The sequence below is a fragment of the Delphinus delphis genome, chromosome 7, assembly GCF_949987515.2.
Source record: "Delphinus delphis chromosome 7, mDelDel1.2, whole genome shotgun sequence".
Taxonomy (NCBI): Eukaryota; Metazoa; Chordata; class Mammalia; order Artiodactyla; family Delphinidae; genus Delphinus; species Delphinus delphis.
Genome location: NC_082689.1, coordinates 86,307,915 through 86,335,079, shown reverse-complemented (window position 1 = coordinate 86,335,079; position 27,165 = coordinate 86,307,915). Strand labels below are relative to the sequence as shown.

Below are 27,165 nucleotides of genomic sequence, written 5' to 3'. Positions count from 1 at the left end.
TTTATACTTCAGCCTGAAGTTCAGACACCCTTATGACTGAATATTACCTTGAGTACAGTTGTTCTAAAAGGCATCAATAAACTGGCGTCAAATGGCTTTGTCTCTTATTAGAGTATATTCAAGCACCAGAGAAGGGGTTTTGTTTTGTTTGACAAGGCAAAGAAGGGAAAAGGGAATCATATTGACACCTCTAAGAGCAGGCTATGTTCCCAAGCTTAGTACCTTCCTCCTCTCTAGGGCTTTTGCTTGTAGTACACTTTGCTCTAAACTTTGGCAAAATAAGGTCATTATTTTGTTTTTATATTCTAACCAATGGGTTGGTAGAAATGCATTTGTTTCTGTTTATAGTAGTCTTCGTTAAGGTTTGTTTGAAAACTTGAGAGTCGGTTGGGAATCTAGGACCTCGTGAGTCCGCCATTGTTCAGTGCCATGTGATCTCCAGTTGAGGCTGAAGAGTTTTAGGCTAAGTTACTGAGAGACTTAAGGACACGAGAGAGGAGAGGTGTCTGATGGAGCTAGTCATCTATACACAGACAGCTCCATGTGCAGTGCAGGTGCAGAAGAATGATGCAGGGAGAGAAGAATGATGCCAGACTGTGTTTTCTGCAGGCCCTACCCAGAGGAGACAGGCTTGTGTATGTCATTATTCCAAGGAGATACAGAGGTCTCATAATTCCAAGGAAGAACAGTGTGTCTCTTAACAACATTTCAATCTGTAGAGCAAAGCCCTATATGGATTTATATAAGCTCAGTTTTTCTTTTTTTTTTTTGCGGTAGGCGGGCCTCTCACTGCCGTGGCCTCTCCCGTTGCGGAGCACAGGCTCCGGACGCGCAGGCTCAGCGGCCACGGCTCACGGGCCCAGCCGCTCCGTGGCATGCGGGATCCTCCCGGACCGGGGCACGAACCCGTGTCCCCTGCATCGGCAGGCGGACTCTCAACCACTGCACCACCAGGGAAGCCCCTAAGCTCAGTTTTTGAACTTCAGTTTAGAGCATTACACTCACCTAAAAGAAAAAGCGTGGTATAAGTTGTCCCAGAAGAAAGATAGATCATTTATTACACTTCCCATATATTGGAAAATTATCATGATAATAAAAACAAATCATATTTAAGAATAAATTGTATTTAGTCAAACTGAAAAACGCGCCTCTCCTCCCCACAAATCTTTAAATACAGTAAGAACACTCCATTTTCCTATGTCCAGTGTATCTGAGAATATGAGGGTGAGCATTTGGATAATAGCAACTACCCATTTGCATTAGCTTGAACCCAACATGTTACATCCACTTCCTTTTCTTTTCTTCTCCCATTATTTATTATACTTGACACTTATCCTTCATCTCTTCCTGTTCCACATCCTCCACAAGTGAACTCTTGCTCTATTTGCCTTCCTTTTAGCTAAAGTCTGCTCTCAAGACAAGATCTAATAGATTGATCCACACTAAAGTGTACATGATTAGTGAAGTTTTATGTGAAATCCCTCCATGGGATTTAAAGACAAAGGAATAAAACTCTAATTACAGAATTTTGAACGTAAGCAATACTATGTAAAAGAAATATTTTAAGATGAAATTATCTTCCCCAAAATTCTAAAAGAAATTGTAAATATAGCCTCTATAATTAATGTTAGGGCTAACCTTGGGGACCAATGAAATAAAATCTAGGTCATCAAATTGATAGTCTTTTATTTCTGTCTTCTGTAGCCCTGAAAGTCAGCTATAGTAACTGATGATGGATTTTCTAATATTATTTTCAAAGTTCAAGATTGGCCAGACCTTGGTGGAATTAGGAAAATTAAGATACTCTTTACTTAAATTTAAGACAATGGAAAACATGAAATGCATTTGTAACTTGGTTTCTTACCACTTCGAAAAATCACACATGTGGAAGAGACACTCGGTAAATAGTGTGTTAATGAACATCAACATATGTAACACATCTTTGCTTAATATACCTTCTTTCCATGACAACAGGTCAGAAAGAAGTGATAGATGCTAAATATCTAATGATAGATGTTAAATATGTGTGTGTATGTATACACACACAAATATTTCAGTAAGACTTTTGATGTAGACCCAAGTGACAAAATCATTCAGAAGCAAGAAATCTGGTTTGTATTACACTAGTGCTAATGAGTTTAAAAAGAGAACAATTGGTACTGGAATGCCTTTTTTTAAGGCAACAAGTAATGTTTTGAGCAACTAGAGTCTGTGCAATTGTTTGCTAGATAGTTAACAGTCCTCAAGTAGTCAAAAATGAAGCTGAGCAGATAGGTCTCTCTTACACCACTAAAAGAAGTCTTCCCCTAATCTTTCTGCTTGTAATATGATAATAGAAATTTAAAAAGCCAACCTCAGTGATAGCTCTGAGCATTTATCTATATATTCCATTTTGTAGAAGTCTTAAAATCAATGGTTTAAATTGTCTGGGTATACTTAGAGCTTCTTATTAGGGGAAATGATTGTCTTTTTATCTCTCTTCCAGTGACTTATATTTATATCTCCAAACCTGGGTGTGATTTGTCCAGTAACTTGTGAAATACTTAAATTTTGAGATTTTTACTGTGTCACCTAAAGATTTGGAATCTGATATCATGGGTCTTAAAGCATCTTTCAGCTAAATTAGAGGTATAAAATAGAACATTCAAGGACATGGTAGATTTAGGATAATCTCCCAATCTTTTTCAAATGAGCCCTTCGGAACACACACCCATATCATAAGAAAGAAATGTAATCTATGACGTAATACTTTGGTAATAAAATAAATATCATAATTATCATTTGTTTGCTAAAGTTTCATATATATTATATGCCTACATATTTTACATGAAACATCTATATACACACATATGAAACTTAACAGTTTTAGAATATAATGTGAAATTGAATATATACCATGATGGTGTTTCCTTCTAAAGTTGACTACAGAGCTTATATACCAACCTGAGTGTATTGCTTGGTTGTGTCGTATATGTAAAAGTATTAGAGATTACAGGTGCCATTGTCACTGATGCATGACTAATGCATGTCACTAATGCACTGTTGCTTCAGAAGATGCTGGTGCTATGGCTTCATTACATCTGGACTGTGTACTCTTTGTTCTTTGCTGTATTCCAAGTGCCTAGCACACTTTTGCTACATAGTAAGTGCTTAATCAATATTCGTTAAATTGCATAGACAGTTGGAGTTTACCAGCTCGAGGTCTTTCCATCTAGAATGTATTGAAATTTTTCTGTCCTTCCATTTAACCACAATCTAGCACAGGTCCATCTGCCAAATAGGGAGGATTATGCACTAGCCCCATGTTTCTGTTTAGCAGGAGTATTAACAGTACCTACTCAGTAGTTTATCCTGTATTCTCAAAAAGAAAACAATAATCTTATGTTTCCTGAGAAAAGGAAGTCCAGTCTTTTTAGTCTCATCCATTGTCATGGTTAGAAGCATATTCTTTGACTAGGAAAGAGTCTAATGACACAGAATTTCTCAGAAGTTTGGGAGAGCATTAAGAAGTTGAGAAGAACCATCTTGTCTGTGATCTAAACAGGACTTGTGGGTATTGATAGGATTAAACAGGTCCGTAGACTGTTTTGCCTTTGTGGATGGAATTCAGCTTCCCTGACCCACTCTAGAAGCAGCAGCCAGAATGGGCTCTCTCTCTCACCTGAATGCTTAGCAGAGCCAAGCCATCAAAATCCTCCAGGAAGTGGCTAGCCAAAGGGTCTGAATTAGAGGCACCTCCCCAAAGAAGATCAAAAGTTATGCTCCACCAACACAGAGACACTGAGAAATGGTTGAATGTGTTCTAAATTAAACTGCCCTGGTGGTGAGCAGAGACCTGCCAAAATCTTTCAATTAATCACTTTTACCTCAGGGCAGAGTTAGGCCTAAGAGTATTTCAATAGGTTTTTATTGGAACAGAGTTATTTCAGATATTAAACTATGTTGCACAAAGTAAAAATAATGTTATTTTTAAGTTGCTACTCTTGTTAAATAAAAGTTGGCAAGCATTCTTGGGGTCTGTATTGTGTCTGTGTATTTGTATGTGTGTGGCTTTTTCCTGTGCCATAAGCCTCATTGATTTATACAAGTGAACAGCAATGAATTAGGTGGTAAATATATTCATATAATCATTTTCATTAATAATATGTTGCACATAATAGAAGAAAAGTTTTAAGTATATAATTCTTTGCAACACAATTGAGATATTTTTTTCCTACGTCTTCAGCAATAAGTTAATTAGAATCACCTGCATTTCCTTGGATGGACACCAAATGGATTGCAAACAAAAACAGATTAAAATAGCTGCTGGAGCTCATGGCATACAGATGACAAGATTCACAAAAAGGACAACAAGGCACTGAAAATGTTCACTTTTCAAACAATTTTAGAGGAAATTTAGCTCTTGCAACCTCTCTGTAAAAGCTGCTTATAAGTGTTTTGCTGAAAGGCTAGAATGGCTTTGTTTCTGATCCCTTGATGAGTGAGAGAAATGTTTAAGAAAGATCACTTTACAGAGAGATTCAGGCTGAAATGTGATGACTGTGATTCAAGCCAAGCCAAAAATTACAGTTCAGAATGAAAGGGGAGGGGACGTGGTTTGGGAATCCATTTTCCCACATTCCTGAATCTCAATCATCCCAGCCAATGTTTTAAAAAAAAGTCCAATGGAAAACAATGAGGTCACTTTGTTTAGATGTTTAAAAAAATAGAGGTGGAGGGACTGAAAAGAATGAGAGTAAATTTATAAATTTTAGATCAATATCGATTTCAAGTATGATGGGATCAAAGTCTAGACTTCATATAACTATAATGACTTCATCACACAAGGGGCAATTTTTAAGTGTTTTCTTCTTGTTTGTGTTGGTAAGCCTTTTATTGCATATCTTTAACTTATAAGAGAGTTTGTTGCTAGAATTTTAAAAAGAAAAAAAGTATACATGGGCATAGTCTACAGATTACTCTTCCCTAGGCCTCAAGCTTTCCTTAGGAATGGCAGCGTTGGGCAACTAGTTTTCTATCCATAAACCTGCTGTGGCCATCCACTCCTGTCTGGACCTCAGGTTATGCTGGCATGTTTACTTGCAAACTACCAGATGATAATGGCCGACCAAATTAGACTGTTTATTCATATGACTCCTATTTATTCTAGAGAAACACTGAGCAAGTCACAATACCAAAAGAATGATTTATTTACATCAGCATGATCACAGCATAACATAACAATAGAACTCAAACCTCCAAGAAACTCAGAGAACGATAGGAGATGAGCTAAATACAACCTCCCACTTCAATGTCTTCCAGACACATGTGATTTTCCTTCAAGACAAGTGCTCTCACTTAATGATACTTAGAATCATTCACCAATATTTGTCTTCAAGACTAACATTTAAAAGAAAGAAACATGTAAGAGAATTTATTAAACACTATTTCTAGGTACTTTGTTTTCCACTTTCCAGAAATCATTTCAGGTGGTTATCTTTAGCCTTATCAAATCAAAGAGGTTAGGATTCCTAGTCAAATTTCACAAGCATACTCAAGCTGTCTCTGAGGTTCTTCTTACTTTGAGTTTATTTCCAATATTATTCAAGTCTTAAGATTGGTATAATTCTGTAAATTATGTTTATTTCTACCATCCTTCAGGCTCATACTCATAGGCCTCAAATTCTCAGCTAAGTTTAAACAATTACTTTCTAGCAATGTAACTCTTTACAAGAATATTTAATAATAGTGAAAAGTAAGATAGCCAGCTCTTCCCCCCCATACACAATCCCTAAGTGCTAGTGTTGTAGATCTTTTCAAGGCATAAGTGGTAAAGTACAGCCCAGTAGAAATGGATCAGTAACACCATTAACACTCAGGATATTTTGTCCTTTTCCAATTCCAATTTTAAATTTGTCTTCCCAGGCTGCTTAAGATGTTAGGACTGCACAGAAAAGTGAATATGACTTGATAAATAGGTAGGTAGGTAGGTAGATAGATAGATAGATAGATAGATAAAGAATTTTTTGCTAGGACCCTTAACAGTTTTATTTCCTAGTGTAATAGCTTAAACAGATGGGGAGGTTGGGTGGGAAATATTTGATAATGATCCTAACCACTCAAGTGTTCAATGAAAAGTCCTTGAAGAGGAAATCAACATCCTTCCTTCTGAGCCAAGATTCTTCATTTTTGGTATCATTTTGTCCTTAGTCTCATATATTGTTTCATTTACTTTGCAATTTCAATTTTAGGATATTTAATTTAAGTCTGGAATTTGCTCCTATCTACAGAGTAGGCTACGTAAACAATATATAATAATGGTTCATTTATTAGCATCACAGTTTCTAAGCAGTTTTCTCGCGGGGGGGGGGGGCGGTGGGGGGAAATACCCTTCTCTTGGTGACCTATTTAAAGTCTAACATTTTTAATTTATCAACAAATACTTGGTTCTTCCATGTGTTAAGAAAACAAAATTCTTCTTTTCCATATGAATATACTATAAAATATCTGGTAGATGAAAAACTTACTTCATTCAGAAATGAGTAACCTAAAATGCTAACAAAATCAAACAAACAAAATGTAAAGGAAAATTGAAGAAAAGTATTTTGATATGATATTAAAAAGAAAACTTATTGCAACAATTGTCTCCATGAAACAAGAATTTATTGCAGAGAATAAGGAAGTAGGAAAAGGAAGGTAGGAAAAACATCAAAATAAGATAAAAATTTAGAAAGAAAGGGCTCATGAAACAAATGGAAAAGAAAAATAAAACAATCTCAGTAATAAAGGGAACACTGGAAAAAGCATTAATGACAATAGGAACTTCTGAAGACAAAGAAAAGGACAGGAGCGAGGCAAAAAAATGAGGGGTATACTGATCCTGGACCCTGTATGAACAAATTCTGCCAACATTAGATTTGGATTCACATAATAAGTGTTTTAAATATTCATAATTTATCTCACATGGATCATTTATATCCTATAGGTTATTACTGAAAAGAAAGTTATTATATAGCAGTATCTTTACAATCCAGTGAAACATTTGTTTTCAGCATTAAAAAGTCTCTCCTTATGAAAAACAACTCAGCCCCCCGCCATTAAGTTGGCAGACTGAAAAAACATGTCTGATTCTCCTTCCTCAAAAATATCCCAATTAAATAATAGAAAAGATATGTTGGAAAAGAAAAAAAAAAAGTCGTGCTGCAAACAGAAAAGGTACCATCAGCAGACCAGAAATAGAAATTCCAGGAAGACAGAAAGCAGATGGGATCAAACAAGTGAAGATATTAGAGCAAAAGAAACACCATTCTCAGACACCATAATTAGGCACAGTTCTTCCCAGGGATGTCCTAGAGATTATCCAAGCTTAGAGTTAACAAATAAAAAGAGCAAAAATTGGCAAGAGGACAGTAAGTAAAGTAATGCACCAAATACTGGATCTAACGCGTGGGAGAGCTGGGCCCCTCTCCATTTACCTTGCAGCAAGGAAGTCCTCGCATGAGAATAGGTTCTGCAAGGACAAATAAGAGGATGCTGGCATCTAAGAAGGAAAGCAGTGGAGAATGAAGTATCTCAGGTCTTCTACAGCAGGCATAGAATTAGAGAACTTTGCCGAGAAGCAAAATAGTTAAAGTATTCCATATCCCAAAATCAGTCCTCCTTACTTCAGTCCTCCTTACTGAAGACCTCTAGCCTACTATCTACTCACCACCCATTGATACTGCAGGAACCCCTCACTGAGCCTAACAATTTAAGATTGAAGCCTGTTGAGGGTAAAAAGATGTGTATAAATACAGAAATACCCATGACCATCATTTATTCTAGTTAATTTTGTCTTTCATCATAGGAGTATTCTGATATTTGAACATCCATCTTAAAGAAATTCTAGATGGAAAGAAAAGAGACAGTAGAGGGAAGGGTATATAAAGCAAATAATGTAAGAAAATGTTTAGATACATCTGAGTGAAATTTTACTTATACAAGTTTAAAGAGAAAATCTTTTTTTAAAAAATCATGAACGAAAAATTGATTTACCTACAAAACATTAAGAATCAACTTGATCTTTAGTTGCTAGAAGATAGTGGAACATTACTTTTCAAAGTTAGAAAAGTAAAAAATAATAAAACTCAAATACTTAAATCAACAAATATGAAGCAAAAGAAAACAGTCTTTTTAAAAAAATTTTTATTGAAGTATAGTTGATTTACAATGTTGTGTTAATTTCTTCTGTACAGCAAAGTGACTCAGTTATACATATATACATATAGAGATCTATATTCTTTTTCATATTCTTTTCCATTATGGTTTGTCGTAGAATGCTGAATATAAATCCCTGTGCTATACGGTATGACATTGTCTTTTATCTAAAACAGTCATTGAGATGGAAGAAGTAAGAAAATTTACCAACCACATACTTTTGTGAAAAAAAAAAAACACTAAAAAAATAAATCCAAGAAAGAATAACAGTGGAATACAAGAGAGGAGCAGTAGTTGACTCTGACCTAGAGCTGCACCGTCCAAGATGGTGGTCATAAGCCACATGTGGTTGAGTTATTTAAAATAAGATAAAATAAAAATTCAGTTGTTCAGTTGCGTTAACCACATTTCAAGTGTTCAGCAGCCAGCCTCATGTGGCCGGTGACAGTTGGTCTGGAGAGTTAATATATAGAATATTTCCACCATTACAGAAAGTTCTGTTGGGCAGCACTTAATTTGAGGAAATGAAGGAACCTATAATAGAAGAAGACACATGAGACCTTGACTTTGGGGAGATCTTTGTGAAACAAAATTTTAATGTGGAACCCAATCACATTTGTTTTTTTAATAGTGACTTATATTAACCCATAGATAAGTCAAAAATATTTATAAAGAATAAAATGTTCTAAACTTTGAGAAAATAAGAAATAACATAAAGAATAAAGTTGGAAGTTATGAGGGAGAAGAGAAGGGGAAGGAAGAGTAAATGCACTAAGTTCCTTATTTTTTTTTTATACACAGAGGTAGTTTGATATATTAAGATATAGAAATAGACAAATGTAACTAATAACAAAGCGTACATAGATAAGTGGTAGGAGCTATGGACTCTTTGTTTTTTATGATAGGGAGTGAATAAATACCAAAGTTAATAAATTAATAAACAGAAATGTGATACATTAACATAAAATGAGTAACAATAAAAGAACTAAAACAGAACTGTTAACAATGACTGTATTTGGACAGCAGGATGAGGTAGATACTTACTTTTCATTGTATAATCTTGTGTGGTTTAAATTTTCATTTTTAACAAGGAAGTATATTGCCTCTATAGTAAAAAAAAAAACATCCATTTAAAATGGCTATTATAAAGTCATAAGGTTTTCCTATAGAATAAAATCCTTGTTTGACAATCAGAATTGTGTCAACTATTTTCTAAGGTAGTTGTTCTTGAAGGATGAATATCTCACAAGGAATTAGTAATAATTAAATAGAGCCAGCAAAAGATACAGGATAAATACAAGCCATTGAGACAGAGTAGAAATTAAATTTAGAAAGAGTTTCCATTTATATCCTGTACTCTCAGTCACTGAACTTCAAGTGTGTGATCAGATAAGTTAGCAATATAAAGTTGGAAACACTTCACTTTAAAGGAGGAGGAAATGTGTGCCATTTGAAATGATCCAAAACCTCTCACATTGAGCTCTGAAACCAAGCAGGACCTTTAGAAGGATAGAGAAAGAAACGTGCAGCACTCTTAGGGGGCAGTCTGGGCGTTCCTGCGCTCACTTGTTCTTGCCAGAGGGAGAAGCCAGAAGACCAAAGCATTGCGAGAATGACTCTTCTTGCGGTAGCTCTGGCCTCCTAGGAATTAGGAAGTGCCATAAATCTCAGGAGAGAGACTGTGTAAAATTCCCAGCCCATATTTCAGACTCCAGAGGTTCAGATGCATTTTGTTATATTCCAGAAAAACAAGCAGGCTTTTTGGGCACACCTCTCAACCAGGCTCAAACTCCACATCTTCGTGATTTGTCCATAATTTGAGCTACCAAGAATGCTACCTAATCCACAGTTTGCAGCTATTTTTAACAGACTCAACTGCATTGTTGAAAACTACCCATATTTTGGCAGATAAGTCAGTCAACTCTGGAAACAGTGCTGGTCTCTTAGATTTCTTTTTGGAAAGTGTCTAAGATTTATGGTGGGAATTACACATGACAGCTGCATTCTTTCCACTGGGTTTAGACCACCATTTGGTCTAATAACTCCTAATTGTGTGTCTATCCTAGTCTAAGCTTCTTCAGGGAAAAAAAAAAAAAAAGGGGGGGGGGAAGACTTTTGAAAATCCCCTACAGCAGTACCCAGTGATTTCTGTCAACAGTAAACACTATTTTGAAACTTAAGAAGGTCAGCTGATGAGGAACAAATAAAAGACATTTCGGTGAATGTGAATTTCTTTAGAGAATTTTTCATTAACATTACATTAATGCTGGTCTGATAAAAATAAATGTAAAATGTTTTAGTTTCATTGTGTCCCCAAAGTATTTTTAGCATAACAGGCAAAATTCCTGTCAGCATTTTCAGTCATGGTATTTTCTTAAAAGAAGTACCTCTTCAGTGATTTTTCTCCAAACTTCACCAAAGCACAACATGGATACCTTGAAGACATTGCTCATTTAAAAATCATAAGAGGTCTAATTATATTTCCAAAATAAGTAGTTTCCAATCCAGCAAGGATAATGTGGTCATGAAAAGGATGTCCAAATCCACCAATTTACATTGGTTTGTCTTGGCATGACTTTCAAAGTTCTTGGAGCAAAAAGAGGATGGCACGTGAATCATTCTAATTTGGGTTCGATTCCCAGGACTTAGGGTTTGCCATTCTGTGAGCCATTCGGGGGAGAGCTAATCAACTATAAGACTGTACCTATGTAATTTATAACTGCTAAAATTCACTGATGTGTTCCAGATTATTTTGCAAAATGTAATACCCTCCTTTTTAATATATACTTTGTCATTTTCACTCTATTTATGTAATTTAAAAAGTATGATAGCAGGGGAGCATGAGCCATTCAAAGCAGGAGCCAGTAATGTCAGAGATTGTTATCCTTCGTAAGATATATGGTGTTGATATCTCTATATCTAAAGGGCTTGGAAGTTCTGTCAAGTTAGATTCAAATTGCATCTAATGTGTTTTGCTTTACTCCTTCTTTCTGGTTTCTAACGTAAGCCACAAAGCAGTTTCTCTACTGTGACTTAGTTCTGCAACCACAGTGGTCACACTGGTCTGAGTTACCCTCCCTGTCTCCATTCCCAACCCTCCCTTCTTTTATTCCAGAAGAAAATTAGGTTATTAATTTAGGATGAGGCTGCTTTGTTTGAACAGTATAGTGCTTTCCAATTGCTCATACGTAATATAACCAACCCATACTGCTCTTTCAGATGTTTTTGATTACTGAACTTAAAAAAAAACAAACCTTGTACTGAAATTTATGAAAAATCAAAGGGATACCTCCTATGTTGTAACTTTAAATTTCTATAAGAGAAAAAGTTTTCAGATAGTAGGGAATTTCATTAATTGAAATTCAGTTTACAACTCTAGACAACACATGCATTTCAATAACATGTAAAATAATATTAGAAAAGGAACAGTTCTAGCTTCAAAATAAAAATGCACTTGATTTATATCTATAAAGAGATATGCTTATTAAAATGAGGCTTAAGTAAGGTCCTTATTTGTAAAAAAAATTTGTTGGGATTCAAATAATTTTATTTACTGTTGACCTTTGATAAAGGTCCAACTAATTAGCAAAACAAAAATTAATTTAAAAAATATATGGTAAATTTTCTCATTTTTTATTTTAATAGTTGTTGACATTTCATTTTTAATCATTACTTTAAATAGGGCTAATTTGACCAATTCTTTGCAAAAAACATATATTAAGGGCTTCCCTGGTGGCGCAGTGGTTGAGAGTCTGCCTGCCGATGCAGGGGACACGGGTTAGTGCCACGGTCCGGGAGGGTCCCACGTGCCACAGAGCGGCTGGGCCCGTGAGCCATGGCCGCTGAGCCTGCGCGTCCGGAGCCTGTGCTCTGCGGCGGGAGAGGCCACAGTAGTGAGAGACCCGCGTACCGCAAAAAAAACAAACAAACAAACAAACCAAAAAAACATATATTAAGATTTCTTGTTTGAGAAAAATGTAGACCTGCATACTGCATCAATGTTTCTGTTTTCCAAAATATTATTTTTCTCAAGTTCCTTCAGAGCAACTGATAACTCGTGGAACATCATGAACGCTTTCATTTGGTGAAACTTTGTTTGACTTTGTGATGGCAAGGAAGATGACCTTATTCACCATTTGTGGTTCTGAATGACCTTTGACTATTTCCAAACCAAAAACTATCACCAAAGGCCCCAACTTGCATCAATAAACATTTTTCTATAGACAATATGGAGTCACTGGAGGTCATTTTAGAGAAGAATTTCAAAATGTTTTCCCTAAGGACTACATGTTTAGAAAAAGTACAGATACCCACAAGAGGGAGAACTTTGAAAGGGACACACTTTAATGCATAAGTTTTAAAATTTTAAAAATCTGTCACATTTTTTAAATTATACAGGTTAAAGCTAAGTACCAAACACTAGCTAAATGACAAAGCAAAAAAAGAAAATAGTTGATAAATTATTACGTTTCTGAGCACATGTGCATAAACTGAAGACCAGCATGATCTAATACTGAAACTAAAAATCAAACGTTATGAAAGTTTTAATTAAGATGATTGTCACATTTAAGTTGTCGAGAGCACATTGTACTTAAAAATGAACTGGAGTGCCCTTTGATTAATGGAGCTATTTTGTGCATCAGAAAACAAAAAAAAAGAATGCATTTGATTTTTATAAATGTATGTGTCTTAGACATTTTCACCACACACTAATAGGTGTCCAGCCTCATCTCAATTCCTCACAAATTCACAGATTCATAGTTCTCAGGAAGGAACAGAGGCTCACTAATTTATTACTAGACTATTCTAGAACTACAAAACTCACAAATTAATACATTTGTTAATAGCTATTCCATTTTATTGACATTATATGTAAGTTATTACATGGAAGAGTATAGTGAGGATGAGTACGTGGGACACAGAGGGCTTTTTTTTTTTTTTTTTTTTTTGGCCGTGCCGCACGGCTTTTGATCTTAGTTCCCCAATTAGGGATCGAACCAGGGACCTGGACAGTGAGAGCGTGGAGTCCTAACCACAGTGAAAATGCTCTGTATATGCTGTAATAATGGATACAAGTCATTATACATTTGTCCAAACCAATAGAATGTACAACACCAAGACTGAACCCTAATGTAAACTATGGACTCTAGCTGTATCAATGTTGTTTTCATCAGTTTTAACAAATGTATCACTCTGATGGGGGATGTTGATAATGGGAGAGGCTATGCATGTGCAGGGGCAAGGGGTATGTGGGAAACCTCTGTACCTTCCCTTCAATCTTGATATAAACTTAAAATTGCTCTAAAAAATAATGTCTTAAAACTGAATGAATAATGGCTTTGATTTATGCCATTAATATCAGTATTACACATTATGTCATTCTGTCCTAACCTACTGATGATATATTTTGCACAGCAGCAGAAATGTTCCTACTATAAAGTATTGATACTTAAAAACAGAGATGGTAAAGCAATAAAGGAGCTCATTCCATGTCAGTAAAGAGCTTTACAAAAATTTTATTCTGTTAGATTATGACAATAATTTCTGTCAATTTATCTAGTACTATCTATTGTGAATTACAATGTTTAATGATGATACTATACCACCTCCCTAGAGAAACTGCTGAGATACTGACCTCTACATTAACTGGTAATCTCATCCAGGCCTCCTTGAGGGTCTAGACACGTCAAGGAATATGCAATCCTGACATTAAAATTATGTTACCAACATTTCTTATCAACAATAATAGTGTTTGAATAAATGTTTCTCTTTTCATTTTCCTGTTTCTTCATCTTTTTGATAACTGGGACATGGAAATAACCTGATGATATAAATAAATGTGTGGAAAACAAGTGGTTGATTATCCAAACCAACTGCCAGGATAAGTTATTTTGAATTATAGATAACTAGTTTTAAAATAATCTGGAACTAATGTCACCATCTTGTCAAAGATTTCTTTTTATTTTTCCCTCCATAATGGAGCACCCCATTACCTACAATACACTAGAGATTTTCAAAGTAGTTATACATCTGTAGTAGAATTTTCATTCTGTAGTTTCAAATAATCAGACCAATATATGTTATGCTATAGTAATTGCAGGAAAAGAGAATGAAACAATGGGAATGGATTGGAATCCCTAGGAATAGAATAAAACAGAATAGAATAAGAATAGGAAAGAGGAAAGAAAGGGAGACAGAAGAGAAGTGAGAAGGGAGTAAAGGGGAGGGAGGGAAGGAAGGAAGGAAGGTAGGGAGGGAGGGAGGGAGGGAGATTTTAAGGAAAGAAGACTTCACAAGCACTTTGGGTTATTTATCTTTCCAACAAGGGGCAATAATACATATATACATGAAGGTTCTTCTCCCTACTCCACCCCAAGTTTGATTCCTGTCTTTTTCGGGGGAATGAATCTTAACTATACTGTGAAATCCCATGCTACCTACTGCTGTTTTATGGTTCAACTGCACTCAAGTTTGTTGATGATTAACTGTTACTGAACTTAATGATTATTTTGCTTGTATTAAAATATTGAAGATTGCTTGGTGTAGGACATAGAAATTTGTTTTCTCTGTGAGGAAGAGAGAGTTGGTGGTGATTTACTACATTCCCATAATTATTATTACTATTTTCTTTTGCCATCTCAGTTTTTATATGAGTGAATATAAAACATGCCCTTTTGTTTTCAGGTCTAGATGTTGATGGAATATATCGAGTTAGTGGCAATCTAGCAACAATACAGAAGTTAAGATTTATTGTCAACCAAGGTAAGTGATTTCTTCAGTTCAGACCTTTTTACAAGTAGTTTCATCTCCAACAATATTTCACACTCTCTGCATATGTATTATGAATATATACTGATAAAGGCTTTGAAGGGAGAAAGAGAAATTTGAAGAAATTAAACAATTATTACCAGAGAAGTAAAAGATAGCCAGTTTACTTGGAGGTAAATAGAATAAAGAGAAAGACTAACTATTATGTTGTGTGAAATAAGTAACAAGTGAAATATGACAAACTAAAAATGAAAAAGAGAATAATAAAAGGAAAAAACAAACTAGCTTTGAAAAATGTTACTGGTATATAATACACAATATATGCTGATAAATGAATAAATAAATGAATGGTGGAAAATGTAAGAGTCAAGATCACAGATGTTAGAAAAATATATAATAGGTAAGTAAAAGAATTAGGAAATGCAAATATCATCAAAGGATTACAAACTAAAACAACTATGAAGTACTACTACAAGCCTATTAAAATGGCTAAAATTTAAAACACTGACAACACCAAATGCTGACAAGGATGTGGAGCAACAGGAACTCTCATTCATGCTGGTAGAAATGGAAAATAGTACAGCTAGTTCGGAAAATAGCTTAGCAGTTTCTTATGAAAATAACCATATTCTTACCTTATTACCCAGCAGTTGTGCTCCTTGGTATTTACACAAATGAGTTCAAAACTTATGTCCACACAAAAAACTGCACACAGTATTTCCAGCAGCTTTATTCGTAATTGGTAAAATTTGAAAGCAACCAAGATATCCTTCAATAGGTGACTGGACAAACAAACCATAAAATATCCATAAAATGGAATATTATTCAATGATAAAATGAAATGAGCTGTCAAGTGATGAAATGGCTTCAAGGAAACTTAAATGCATATTGCTATGTGAAAGAAGCCAGTCTGAAAATGCTATATACTCTATTGTCTCAACTATATGACATTTTTGAAAAGGCAAAACTATGGAGATAGTAGAAAGATCAGTGATAGCAAAGGATTTGAGGGGAAAGGGGGAAGAATAAGCACAGGGGATTTTTAGGGCCATGAAACTATTCTGTTTGATACTGTAATAGTGGATACATGCCATTATATATGTCATTATACATTTGTCAAAATCTATATAATATACAACACTAAGAGTGAACCTTAATGTGAACTATGTACTTTAGTTAATAAAAACTTATAAATATTGGCTCATCAATTGTAAAAAATGTACTACACTAATGCAAGATGTTACTAATAGGGGAAATTTGGGGCGAGTGGTCAGTCATAAGAGGGAGTATGTCGGAACTCTGTATTTTCTATTTTTCTGTAAACCTAACACTTCTCTAAAAAGACAGTGAATTTTTAAAATAAAAATTAGGAAATGTTGAAAGAAAAACAGACTAAAACATCTTGAGATGGTGTTACAGACAGCTCACAGGTTTAGAATTAAACACATGGAGTAAAACCCAGACACTCTCTCCTTGTGTCCTTGGCATCTTATTTAACTCCCTTATGCTCTGTTTCTTATCAGTAAAAACAGGATGGAAGTGCCTTGGAAATATTTTTGAGAATGAAATGAGATAGTGTGTAGTATTCCCTTAGTAACATAACAGACTCATGGTAGTTGTTCAGTACATCTAAGTTTCCCTTTCACTTAAAAAGTCAATGATTAAAAAAAAAAAAAGTCAATGATGTCTCATTACCTTCAGGAGAATTTACACAAAGTCTACATAATCTGGCTTCCCAGCTACTTCTAGCTGACTGCAGGTCCTCTGAATTTCCTTCATGATACATTCCTAACTGTACTTCCTTATTTACATACTGTTGTATTTCTTAATGCCTTTGCATAGTCTCTTCCATCTACTTTCAGTATTCTCCTATATTTTCCTTCCCATCCCACATACAAAAGCTTCCTGCCTGGTTAGATTTCTCCTTATTCTTAAAAGCCCAGATTATAAATAGTTTTCTCCAGGGAGCCTGCAACATCCCTCAGTCAGATTCCTTCTCTGTGTGCCCATTACGCTGGGTAGTTAAATTTGCATTCATACCGGCACATCTAACTTCTAAAATTCCATCTATTATAAGACCCAGAGATTTAATGCCATCTTTTAAAGAGAATTTTATCAAATGTATTCAGTGATTATATTTCACAAACATTAAAATTTGAAAGTCTTGGAATAAAAAAAGAGGATATTGGTTGAAATATGTGTCTCCTCCATAAATCTCTATAGACCTAAAAAGGTAGGATTTAAATTAGCCTTATATCTTCCCTCAGTCACCACCAGTAGCTCTGGAGCCTCCATACAGGGAGCTCTTAATATCTGTTGTATAGTGTGTGTGTGTGTGTGTGTGTGTGTTGCAAATAGTAGAAGTATTAATACAGAGAATCATTAACCGCTCCAGCAGCTCAGCTTGGGTTGAACCATACTTTTAAGTGTTAACTGCAGTGCTTTTGGCCAGTGGCCACACGATTCTTATTTCTGAACATCTCTATAACCTAGAATCTGTTTGCTCACTAATGTGCACCATTGTCTTTCAGAATTACTGTCCCTCCTGGGCAAAAAACAGAACTGAACATTACCTTATGTATTCATATTGGCCATTGGCCTGAACCAAAGTACCCCACTGTGGATAAAAATTGGATAAAATACCCCAGCTTTTTATAACCATTCCTGTTTATAACCAGCTAAAATCATTCTTGTAATATATTTCATACTGAAACCATATCCTGATTGGGATTCTAGGCAGGTGGGCAACACATTTCTTCTACAAAGAAGAAATCTCAAAACAGAAGCCATGCTAGAAACAAACACTAGTTGCATTTCCTGCCTTTAAAAACAATTATGCTCAGCAGTCTGAAAAGGCAAAAAAAAAAATCTGCAGCGAGAATATGAAATCTGTCCATCTCATCTTTTGCAATCCAAACTTCAGCATCCTCTGGGGCTGTGTAACTGCTCATGTTTCCATGAGAGTTGACAATGTAAAGCTGGACAGAGGCCTGAGTTGGTATCTGGTAGCACAGAATTGTCAGTAAACTGTCTCCCTGGTTTATACCACTGTCAGAATGCAACACACTCAACACAAATTATGCTATATTAGAACCTTTGATACTAGTATTTTGTCCAAGCTGTGTTGTGGAGTTGTTTTGAATTAGATGATAAAAGATATGCGTATACCATCCTCTCTCAAATTTTGCTAATCAGATTATCCTGTGAATGAAATTTTCAGGAGTAGACCTGTAGCATTTGTTCTAACACCATACCTTCCCCTCCATCTGCATGCTGGTTGCTGACAGCAGAGCTGATATGGGAGAGAATCAGTGCTGGATACAAAGAGACTGAGTGTGTACATTGTGGTCTCCCCTCTGTGTGTGTATGTGTGTGTGTGAGTGTGTGCGATGAAGTGGCAGTGCAGTGATAATTCCTTGAAAAGCATAAAGGAATATGTGAATGCAATGCATTGTATTCAGAGATGGAACATACCTGGTTTTGGCATACCCTCTTTGTATCAACACCTCTTATCTCCTCCATGTTCACGTTCCACAATGTTTCCTTTTCAGAAGGTTCTAAACGTACAGTTTTTAAAATGAACAAGCCCTACCCACCATTGGACTAGACAAATGAAAACGATTTGGGGGATTTTCAAGAACAGTTTAATTGCAATTTATGTATTTCACTAACTTTCTTGAATGCTATAATCATCAGCAATTCTAAATACACCAGTTGAATGATTCAATTTGTTTTGGTTTTCTGTTTGACTCACTAAATCAGTAGGAATTGGATACCCTTATTATACTTCCAGATCAGATGGCATGCAAATTAAATTCAAAGTGATCACTTTTGAAAAGTATTTCCTAATTATAACTAGTAATGAAGATGATAATAATTATTATTATTGTAAAAGTAGCTAACATATTTTCATAATTTATTATGTGCCAGGCACTGTACCAAGCGCTTTACTTATATCATTTAATTTAATCCTTTCTGCTATCCCATAGAATGTGTTCTATTACTGCTCCCATTTTAAAGTTGAGGAAACTGAGGCTCAGAAATGTTAAATAATGTCCTAAGGTCATAAAGCAATAAGTGAAAGAGGTAGGACTAGATCCCAGGTCTCTCTGTCTCAGAGCCTATGCTAAAAACCACTGCCTGATTTGACATTTCCTATTCACTGATTGTTGATTACCTCCTTAGAAAAGTGGAGCTCAGTCTTTTCATGCTGTACCCAGTTGTTAGTGACTTTCTTTCTGTTTTCTGTAAGTGACAAGTACTGTCATAGGAGTTTGGCTAAAACTTTTCAAGAAAGAGAAATGCCTGGGAAAACACCAAATGCCATAGTTAGGAAGAAGCCAGGCACTGCCATTCTCTGTAGGGCTTCATGTATCTATGCTTGGACCGAGAAACTACTTTAACACAATATTCTGTTGCAACCTTCAGGAAAGGCATTGAAGACTCTAGATTTACTGGGCTGTTGATGCATTACTGAGCGGTGCTCTGCCTTGTTTGTTGTATTTGGTGACAGCTTTCAGTGACATTTTGCTGATGCTGCTCTTCCATTCTATGAGGGCATCCCCAAAGAAAACTAGTCTGTGACCTTAGATGTCAACTTGTCATCAGCCTGTGAGACTGCGTCGATTCTTTGGGATGATCTGTGACGTGATGGTTTTCTTGTGTGGGGTACTTTTACAGAGGACAAACTTTAGCCCTGAGGATGCTGCATAACTGTCTTGAGAACTTTTTGACAGTGGGTCTTAGAAGTCCCACCAGTCTGAATTCCCCCTCCTTCTGACATCAAAATTCTGACTTGAGCTGCCCATCTAGCTTATTGTTCAAACTCCAAATTCAGTTCAGACTCTCTTTGGTATTACAAAGAGAACATCTAAATGTTCTCTTTCACCCTTTAAAAAAGGGACAAGGAAGACTGGCATCCTTTTTGGAAGATATTAACTGTGAAGCTTCCCAAGCCCATAAGCCAATGGGAGGACTCTGAGGCAGTAAAGGAAGCACTGACTGGGAATTTTCCAAACTGGTGTTTCTTAGCACACAATAACAAATATTCCCTCTAAGCATTTCTCTGAACTGGAGGAAGTTACTTCTTACCAGGATTTTAGACATGTTTTCCATATATAGAAAAATAATTTAAAGGAACATTCTTAGGGACACCCTCCTTCACTTTTTCACACCCGGAGGAACAAAATATATAAATGCCATAAATCTACATGGCCAAGAATCTTAATTGGGTGTGTGGGTGTGTGTACGTGTGTGTTCATACGATTGTGTGTGTGTTATTTTAAAATGGAAGAGGATTTTTTCCCATTAATTTACAGTCTTGTACTTTGCATACCTTTATTCATCCAGATCTTATTGACATAATGATCCAAATTAAGTATTGGCTTAAAGAGATGAACTTGCTTATTTTGAACATGCTAAGAATAAGCTCCATTGAAAATAAACCATTAGAGAAACAATTTTGTGTTGCCAACTATATCTAAACTACTTTTTTATAGATTTGTACCACAAAGCAAAGAAAGCAAAGCATTAACTTCAGTAGCTATCCCAGTGCTTTTCATATTATTTGCAGCATTAAAAATTGAATAAATGAAGAGGAAAGCGAGAAAGAATGTGAACAATTGGCAGTTTCACCATGAAATAAGCAATTGTATGAAACAGAAAAAGACCTAGAAAAAGATTTCAAAACTTCTAGTTCTGTTCTCATAAAATAGACCTTGCATCAAGTCCGTTCATTTTTCTATTAAGTGAGTTTATATTGCCCTCTTATTATTTTTAAAACGAGGTATTTCCTTAAGCTTACTTCCCTCTCACTGCCAACCACAGCAACAACAAAACAAACTGTGTTATTTGCTTTATCCGATTCCACGGGGCAGTTTTTGGAAAGTTGAATCATTGATATTGCACCTTTCTGGCTTCCATGTGACAAGATTATCTTTTAACAGTGATTTATTTTTCCCATTAAGCTGAAAAGATCACTTGATCATAAAAGGGCCAGACTCTAACATCGTTCAGGGCTTTGGAAACTTTCTTAGACCTCATTTTTTTAGCTACGTTGAGTCAGAGAGCTCAAAGACTTGTATTGCTTTCTAGCTGCTTAAGAAAATGTATTTGTCATTAGTAAATAATGGTAAACACAGAGGTCAAAACAATAAGCTCTTCACGTACATATATATTTATATAGTTTTTAGTTTCATGTAATATTCAAATAACAACTTTCTGAATATAGTCTCTAAAGTAAACAAATTCTGGCTACTTATGTTAAAGCAAATTATACCATCCATTTATTGTGGACTATATTTTATAATTCATTACATCCCAAGCAATAAGGAACTGACTTAACTGTGTGGTGAAACAATCAAAGACAGAGACCATCTAGTGGGGAAAGAGCACTGGATAAGCATCGATGAAACTGCCTCCTTATCTTGATTCTGAGCTATTCGTTAGTCTAATGGAAACTATTTTAACCCCTTTGAATCACAGACTCTTCATTTCCAAAATGGGAATAATAATGAAAATGTTAGGACTTTAAGAATTCTGAATCAGCCAAGCGATCATCAGTATTAACTTTAATTAAGATGACAAGTGGTTACATGAAATCAGATCAATGTTACTTAGTTGTGTTAATGATAGCATGATACTAAATATTAATAATCAAATATGGCTTTTAGCTTCCACATGATTGAGTTTTCTCTGATTATAATAAGATTATTTTTCTTTGGAGACTACCTGCTATCCAATGATTTGTCTCATTCCTAGCCAAATTCATAGGAAATCTGGGTTGGCTTTATCTTATCCATAGGCTTTTGGGAGATTCCAGATTCCAAAAGACTAGCCTCATGTTCATTGGAGAGGAGGAGAAAAGTCTACTGAAATTTTAGGGCCTAGTTTAGTTGTAGCTTTTCCATTGGGTCAAGAAATTGAGTCCAGAAACTAAATCTGCCAGAGTTGTGTCACTGCCAATCTTCAAGGAAAACCCTAAGGATATTTATAAAACTCCATCATCATCATCAATCATTATCATCACCGTAAGAATTAATGTGTAGTCATTAAAAATTAGTGGAAAAATACACCAAGCTTACTTCTGCTCTAACCAAGCTTTAAAGCACTGGTTCCCAACCCTGACTATATTTCAGAATTTTATTGGTAATCTACTGCTGCCTAACAATATTACCACCAACTTAGCAGCTTAAGCAACACACATTTATTATCTCCCAGTTTTTGTGGGTCAGAAGTCTGGACATACATAAAAAGAAACGAAATTGAGTTATTTGTAGTGAGGTGGATGGACCTAGAGTCTGTCATACAGAGTGAAGTAACTCAGAAAGAGAAAGACAAATACCGTATGCTAACACAGATATATGGAATTTAAGAAGAAAAAAAAAGTCATGAAGAACCTAGGGGTAAGACAGGAATAAAGACACAGACCTACTAGAGAATGGACTTGAGGATATGGGGAGGGGGAAGGGTAAGCTGTGACAAAGCGAGAGAGAGGCATGGACGTATATACACTACCAGATGTAAAATAGATAGCTAGTGGGAAGCAGCTGCATAGCACAGGGAGATCAGCTAGGTGCTTTGTAACCACCTAGAGGGTGGGATAGGTAGGGTAGGAGGGAAGGAGACGCAAGAGGGAAGAGATGTGGGAACATATGTATATGTATAACTGATTCACTTTGTTATAAAGCAGAAACTAACACACCATTGTAAAGTAATTATACTCCAATAAAGATGTAAAAAAAAGTCTGGGCATGGATTAGCTGAATTCTCCATAAGGCTACAATCAAGGTGTCAGCCAGGGGTGGGTCCTATCTGGAGGCTCAACTGGGGACTGGTCTGCTTCCAAGCTCCCATGATTGTAGGCAGGATTTAATTCCTTGTGAGTTGTTGGACTTAACGTCTCAACATTACTGGCTTGTTGGCCAAAGTCCTTGTGGACATTTCCATAGGCCATTTCACAACATGGCAGCTTTCTTCATCCAAGCAGCAAGGGATATAGACCAGTAGCTAAAGCAAAGTTATAATCTTTTGTAAGATATCATGAAGGTTATAACTCAGCACCTTTGGGGCATGCTGATGGTTAGAAGCAAGTCACAGTTTGTATCCATGCCCTAGAGGAGGGGATTACAGAAGGCATGAATACAAGGAAGAGGAGAGAATCAGGGATCACTTTAAAGTCTGTCTGCCATGAGAATCAAGTAGTGGAACTTTTTAAAAATAAAGATTTTTGGAGCTCAGTCATAAAAACTCTGATGTAAAAACCTGAGGTTAGAGCTATAAGTATGCATTTTTAAAGAAAAACTTTACAGGTGACTCAAGTGCGTAGCCAGGTTTGGGAACTCCTGCACAGTATCCAGCTACTTTTATTCTGGCTATTTAGAGGAGATGTGACCTACAAGCCATAAGATATGTGAAGTTTATGTTCGAGGAAAACAAGAATAGACTATGAACCCTTTTTTGTTAACCAATTTTCTAGTGATGAGAAGTTTTCTTTTTGACTATTGATTGGTATAATAATGTTAACTAACTTTTATGAACTCTGAGTCATGATTTGGAATATAACTAAGAAACGAATGTCATGACTATAACACGTATATTATTCATATGATTAAAATTGCTGACATTTTTCACAGCTGCAATCCTTTTCCAATATTATAGATTTTGGAATAAATGAAAAAGAAAGGTGTTTTACCGAAGGATTTGCTAACAAAACTAAAGAGTAAATAATATTTTAAAATGTAACAGAATAATACTGATGCTGATGATAGCTAGCATTTAATTGAGAATCTGCTACGTGACAGGTATGCAATGTTAGAGTTATCTCAAACCCTCGTAAAAGTTTGCAAGGTAGATAAACTTTATTATCCACATTATTCACACATGAAAATCATGGTTCAGAAAGTTTAAGTAACTTTCCTAAGGTTACGAAGTTATTATGTTTTGAAGCCAGACGGTGAACCCATTTTAAACTTACTCCAAAGAATATATTGCTCGTTGCTGGATTCAATTTACTGTAGGGGAGGGAACAGCTCTCTCATTTTCTTCTTTTTAACATCCAAGAACCAAAAACCACTTCTTCTCATTATAATACTATACATTCTTGGTGTCCAGTCTGTGGGACTCTTTTATAAAAGGAAACTTCATTTTAAAATGTCCTTTCAATAAATAACCCCTAACTGCCTGTGACTTCATGAAGGGTAGTAAGTTGGATTCATTTTTGTATCCCCAATACAACAAAGTGCCCACTACTGTTTATGGGTTAAAGTTTTGTTGCAACAAAATAAGAGAATGATGAACTTCTTAAACAAATCAACTCTCTATCAAATGGTCTCATTGGTACATTGTGTTAGGTTCTACTTCTTGGATGTCTCAGTAAAGAAAACTCAAGCTGTATCTCACATTTATTTTCTCCCAGACTCCTATAAATTAACACAATTTTAGACTGTGTAAAAAAATAGTGGGACAGAAATAAAGAGTGAAAAATCCTGTATTCCCATTCTCTGCCTCAGTAAGACAGAGCTTGAGGAGAGAGGGTTTACCTTGTGTCACTGGCAATTGGGCAAGTCGGGCACGACACAGGAAGTAGTGGTATAACTTCACTTGCCATCTTGGCTCTCCAGAATGTTGGAAATGACTAAGTAGAGAGAAAATAGGAAGTGAGTAAATAGCAATGAAATTAATTATATTGCTCTTGTTAAGTCCATGCCTTGAATTTTGAAAGTATGCTTTGGTGTTTGTTTTCACCCAGGAGGTCCCTGTTGCCAATAATTGTGGCTTCAGTGACTCACATATACTTATATGGCACCTGTTCTTCAAGGTGCTCCATGTAGTTTAGGAGGAGTTCCTAACAAAAGTGTGCTATAGGAAAAAAGGTATTCTTATTACTTCAAAGCTGCTTCTAGAAAGAAAAAGGAACAGGTGTAGGGGCAGGAAGGAATTTGGGGGGTCTCCATAAACTCCCTGAAGAGAAGCATCCAAAATTTACAAAGGTAGGGGCTGAAGCAACGATCAGATGAAAATCTGAATGACTTAGAGTCATGCAGAACTCAAAACCCATCCTCTCTATGCCCTCACATTCATGGCCCACCAGAGACGGAGTGGCAGATATCCCTGTCAGCTTTCCTTTTCTCTGAGGGTCCTGGCACATCAGGATTGATAAGGAACTGAGAGGTGAGCTCCATAAAATAAGATTTTGGCTTTTACATCATTCATTCATTGACAGACACTTAAAAAGTTCTTACTATTCCAGGCAACATGCAGGATGCTGGAAATAGCAGTGAATACAACAAATGACATTCTCATTGACACAGAGCCTCTATTTCCATGGATATTCCAATCCAGTAGCCAAGAAGATTGGTGGTCTATTCAATGTAAATTAGTAAGAAAATTCTAGGATCTGCAGGCCCCACAGATTCTTTTTCCTTCCTACCTCTCTGATCTCACCACGTACCTCTCTGTCATCTCATTATTTTCCAACCACCCTGGCTTCCTTTCTTCCTCCCTCCCTTCCTTCCTTCCTCCCTTCCTTTCCTCCTTCCTTCCTTTCTTCCTTCCTCAGACACATCAAGCTCATTTCCTTCCCAGGGCTTTGGCTTTTGCTCCTGTGTACGTGAAATGTGCTTCCTCCAGACGTCCACAGGACTCACTCTTCTCAACATTTGAATCATCTTCTCAGCAAGGCCTTCCATGACTAACACCTCTGAAACATGCCTCCACCATGCCCACCCAGTCACTCTCCACCCCAATATTTGTTTTGTTTTCTTCAGAACACATACTATCTGAAACTGCCTTGCTTCTTTATTTGTTGCTTCAGTGGCTGCCTTTCTCCTCTACACTGTAGCCTCTATACAAGCAAGCTCTTGCCTATTTTAGTCTCTTAAGTATCCCCAGTTCTTACTGTACCTGGCACATAATAGCCTTCAAATAAGTATTTGTTGAATATTAAATGAATTCCATAAGGAAATTAATGAATAATGTGGACCACAGCGATGGTTAGACCCTAATCAAAGGTAACCTTAGCTTTTAGGGCCAGAATACAATATAGCCTCAAGAAAAAAAAATCTCCAGAATTTGAGAGTCACAAACTTCTCCCCACCTCCCATCTCCACCTGTGGTCATAATCTGACTGTCCAACATGGACCACATAAGAAACACTTGGCAAAAAAAAAAAGAAGAAAAAATAAGAGACACCTATCAAGATGGAAGACCATAGCCAGCTCTAACATCCTGGCCTAAGAGGCCAAGAAAGGCTGCCTAAACAATGGGTGACTCCCAATCCAGGTGGTAAGACCACACTCAGGACTGTCATCTGCTTATGTAAATGTCCACAGTGTGATTCCTCTTAGTAATATTGCTTATCCACAAGGCTGTGCCAGCCCCACGTCAGTCTGCCAAAAGCCACCTCTCAAATTGCAAGGCTCAAATTGCAAGGGACTTTCCTGGTCTTACCATGCCCGCCCCCCACAGAAGTATTATAAAATGAAAAGTATATGAGAAGAATCAGGAAAGGAGGAAAATTAGTTTAAGGAATAAAATAAGGCTTTAATTTGCCTAAGGACAGCTTGAAATGGAGATTTATTCATTCAGAAATATCTGTTGAAAACCTATGAGTCAGAATCTCTTCTGGGTACTGAGGAGAGCCCAGGGGAATCAGGATCTGGTGGAGTGTACATTTTGGTGTCAAGAGACAAATAATAATCAAATACACAAGATGCTTACAGGTCAAGTCAAGAGTCAAGATGGTGACATAATAGAGGATAACCAAGGAGATGAGGGTGATGGTCCTCATTTTGGATGATTTGGGAAGATCTCTTTGAGGAGGTACCATCTGAGTAGAAACTTGCCCTGATAGGAAGGAGACAGGAACACAAAGATGTGGGGGGAGAGGAGAGCAGGCAGAGGAAAACTGGTCCCAGGGAATGAGGGCTTGTATGACATCAGGACACAGAAGTTAGAGAGGTGGGCAAAGCCAGCCCAGGGAGGCCCTTGCAAATCAAGATAAGAAGTTTTGCCTTTCATTCTAAGTTCAATGGAAAGTCACTGGGGTAGAGGGAGGTGGGAGATAATCACAAAATGATCTGACATTATTTATTTTTAAATCATTCTGGCTGCTATGAGTATTTATTTTTAAGTCATTCTGGCTGCTATGAGAATAGATTGTAGAAGACAAGAGTAGAAACAGGGGAACAGTTAGGAGGTTATTACAGTAGGTCAGTCAAGATA

The 27,165-nt window shown here is 36.2% G+C and overlaps 1 protein-coding gene across 2 annotated transcripts in view; it reads left to right on the top strand.

The window, feature by feature from the left end:
- The window catches only part of ARHGAP15 (Rho GTPase activating protein 15), a 621,121-nt gene that overhangs the window by 412,527 nt on the left and 181,429 nt on the right, over window positions 1–27,165 (top strand). For both annotated transcript variants that reach the window (XM_060015714.1, XM_060015716.1), the window contains one exon: window positions 14,860–14,937. In XM_060015714.1, coding sequence (XP_059871697.1) covers window positions 14,860–14,937 — 78 coding nt within the window. The remainder of the gene's footprint in view (window positions 1–14,859; window positions 14,938–27,165) is intronic.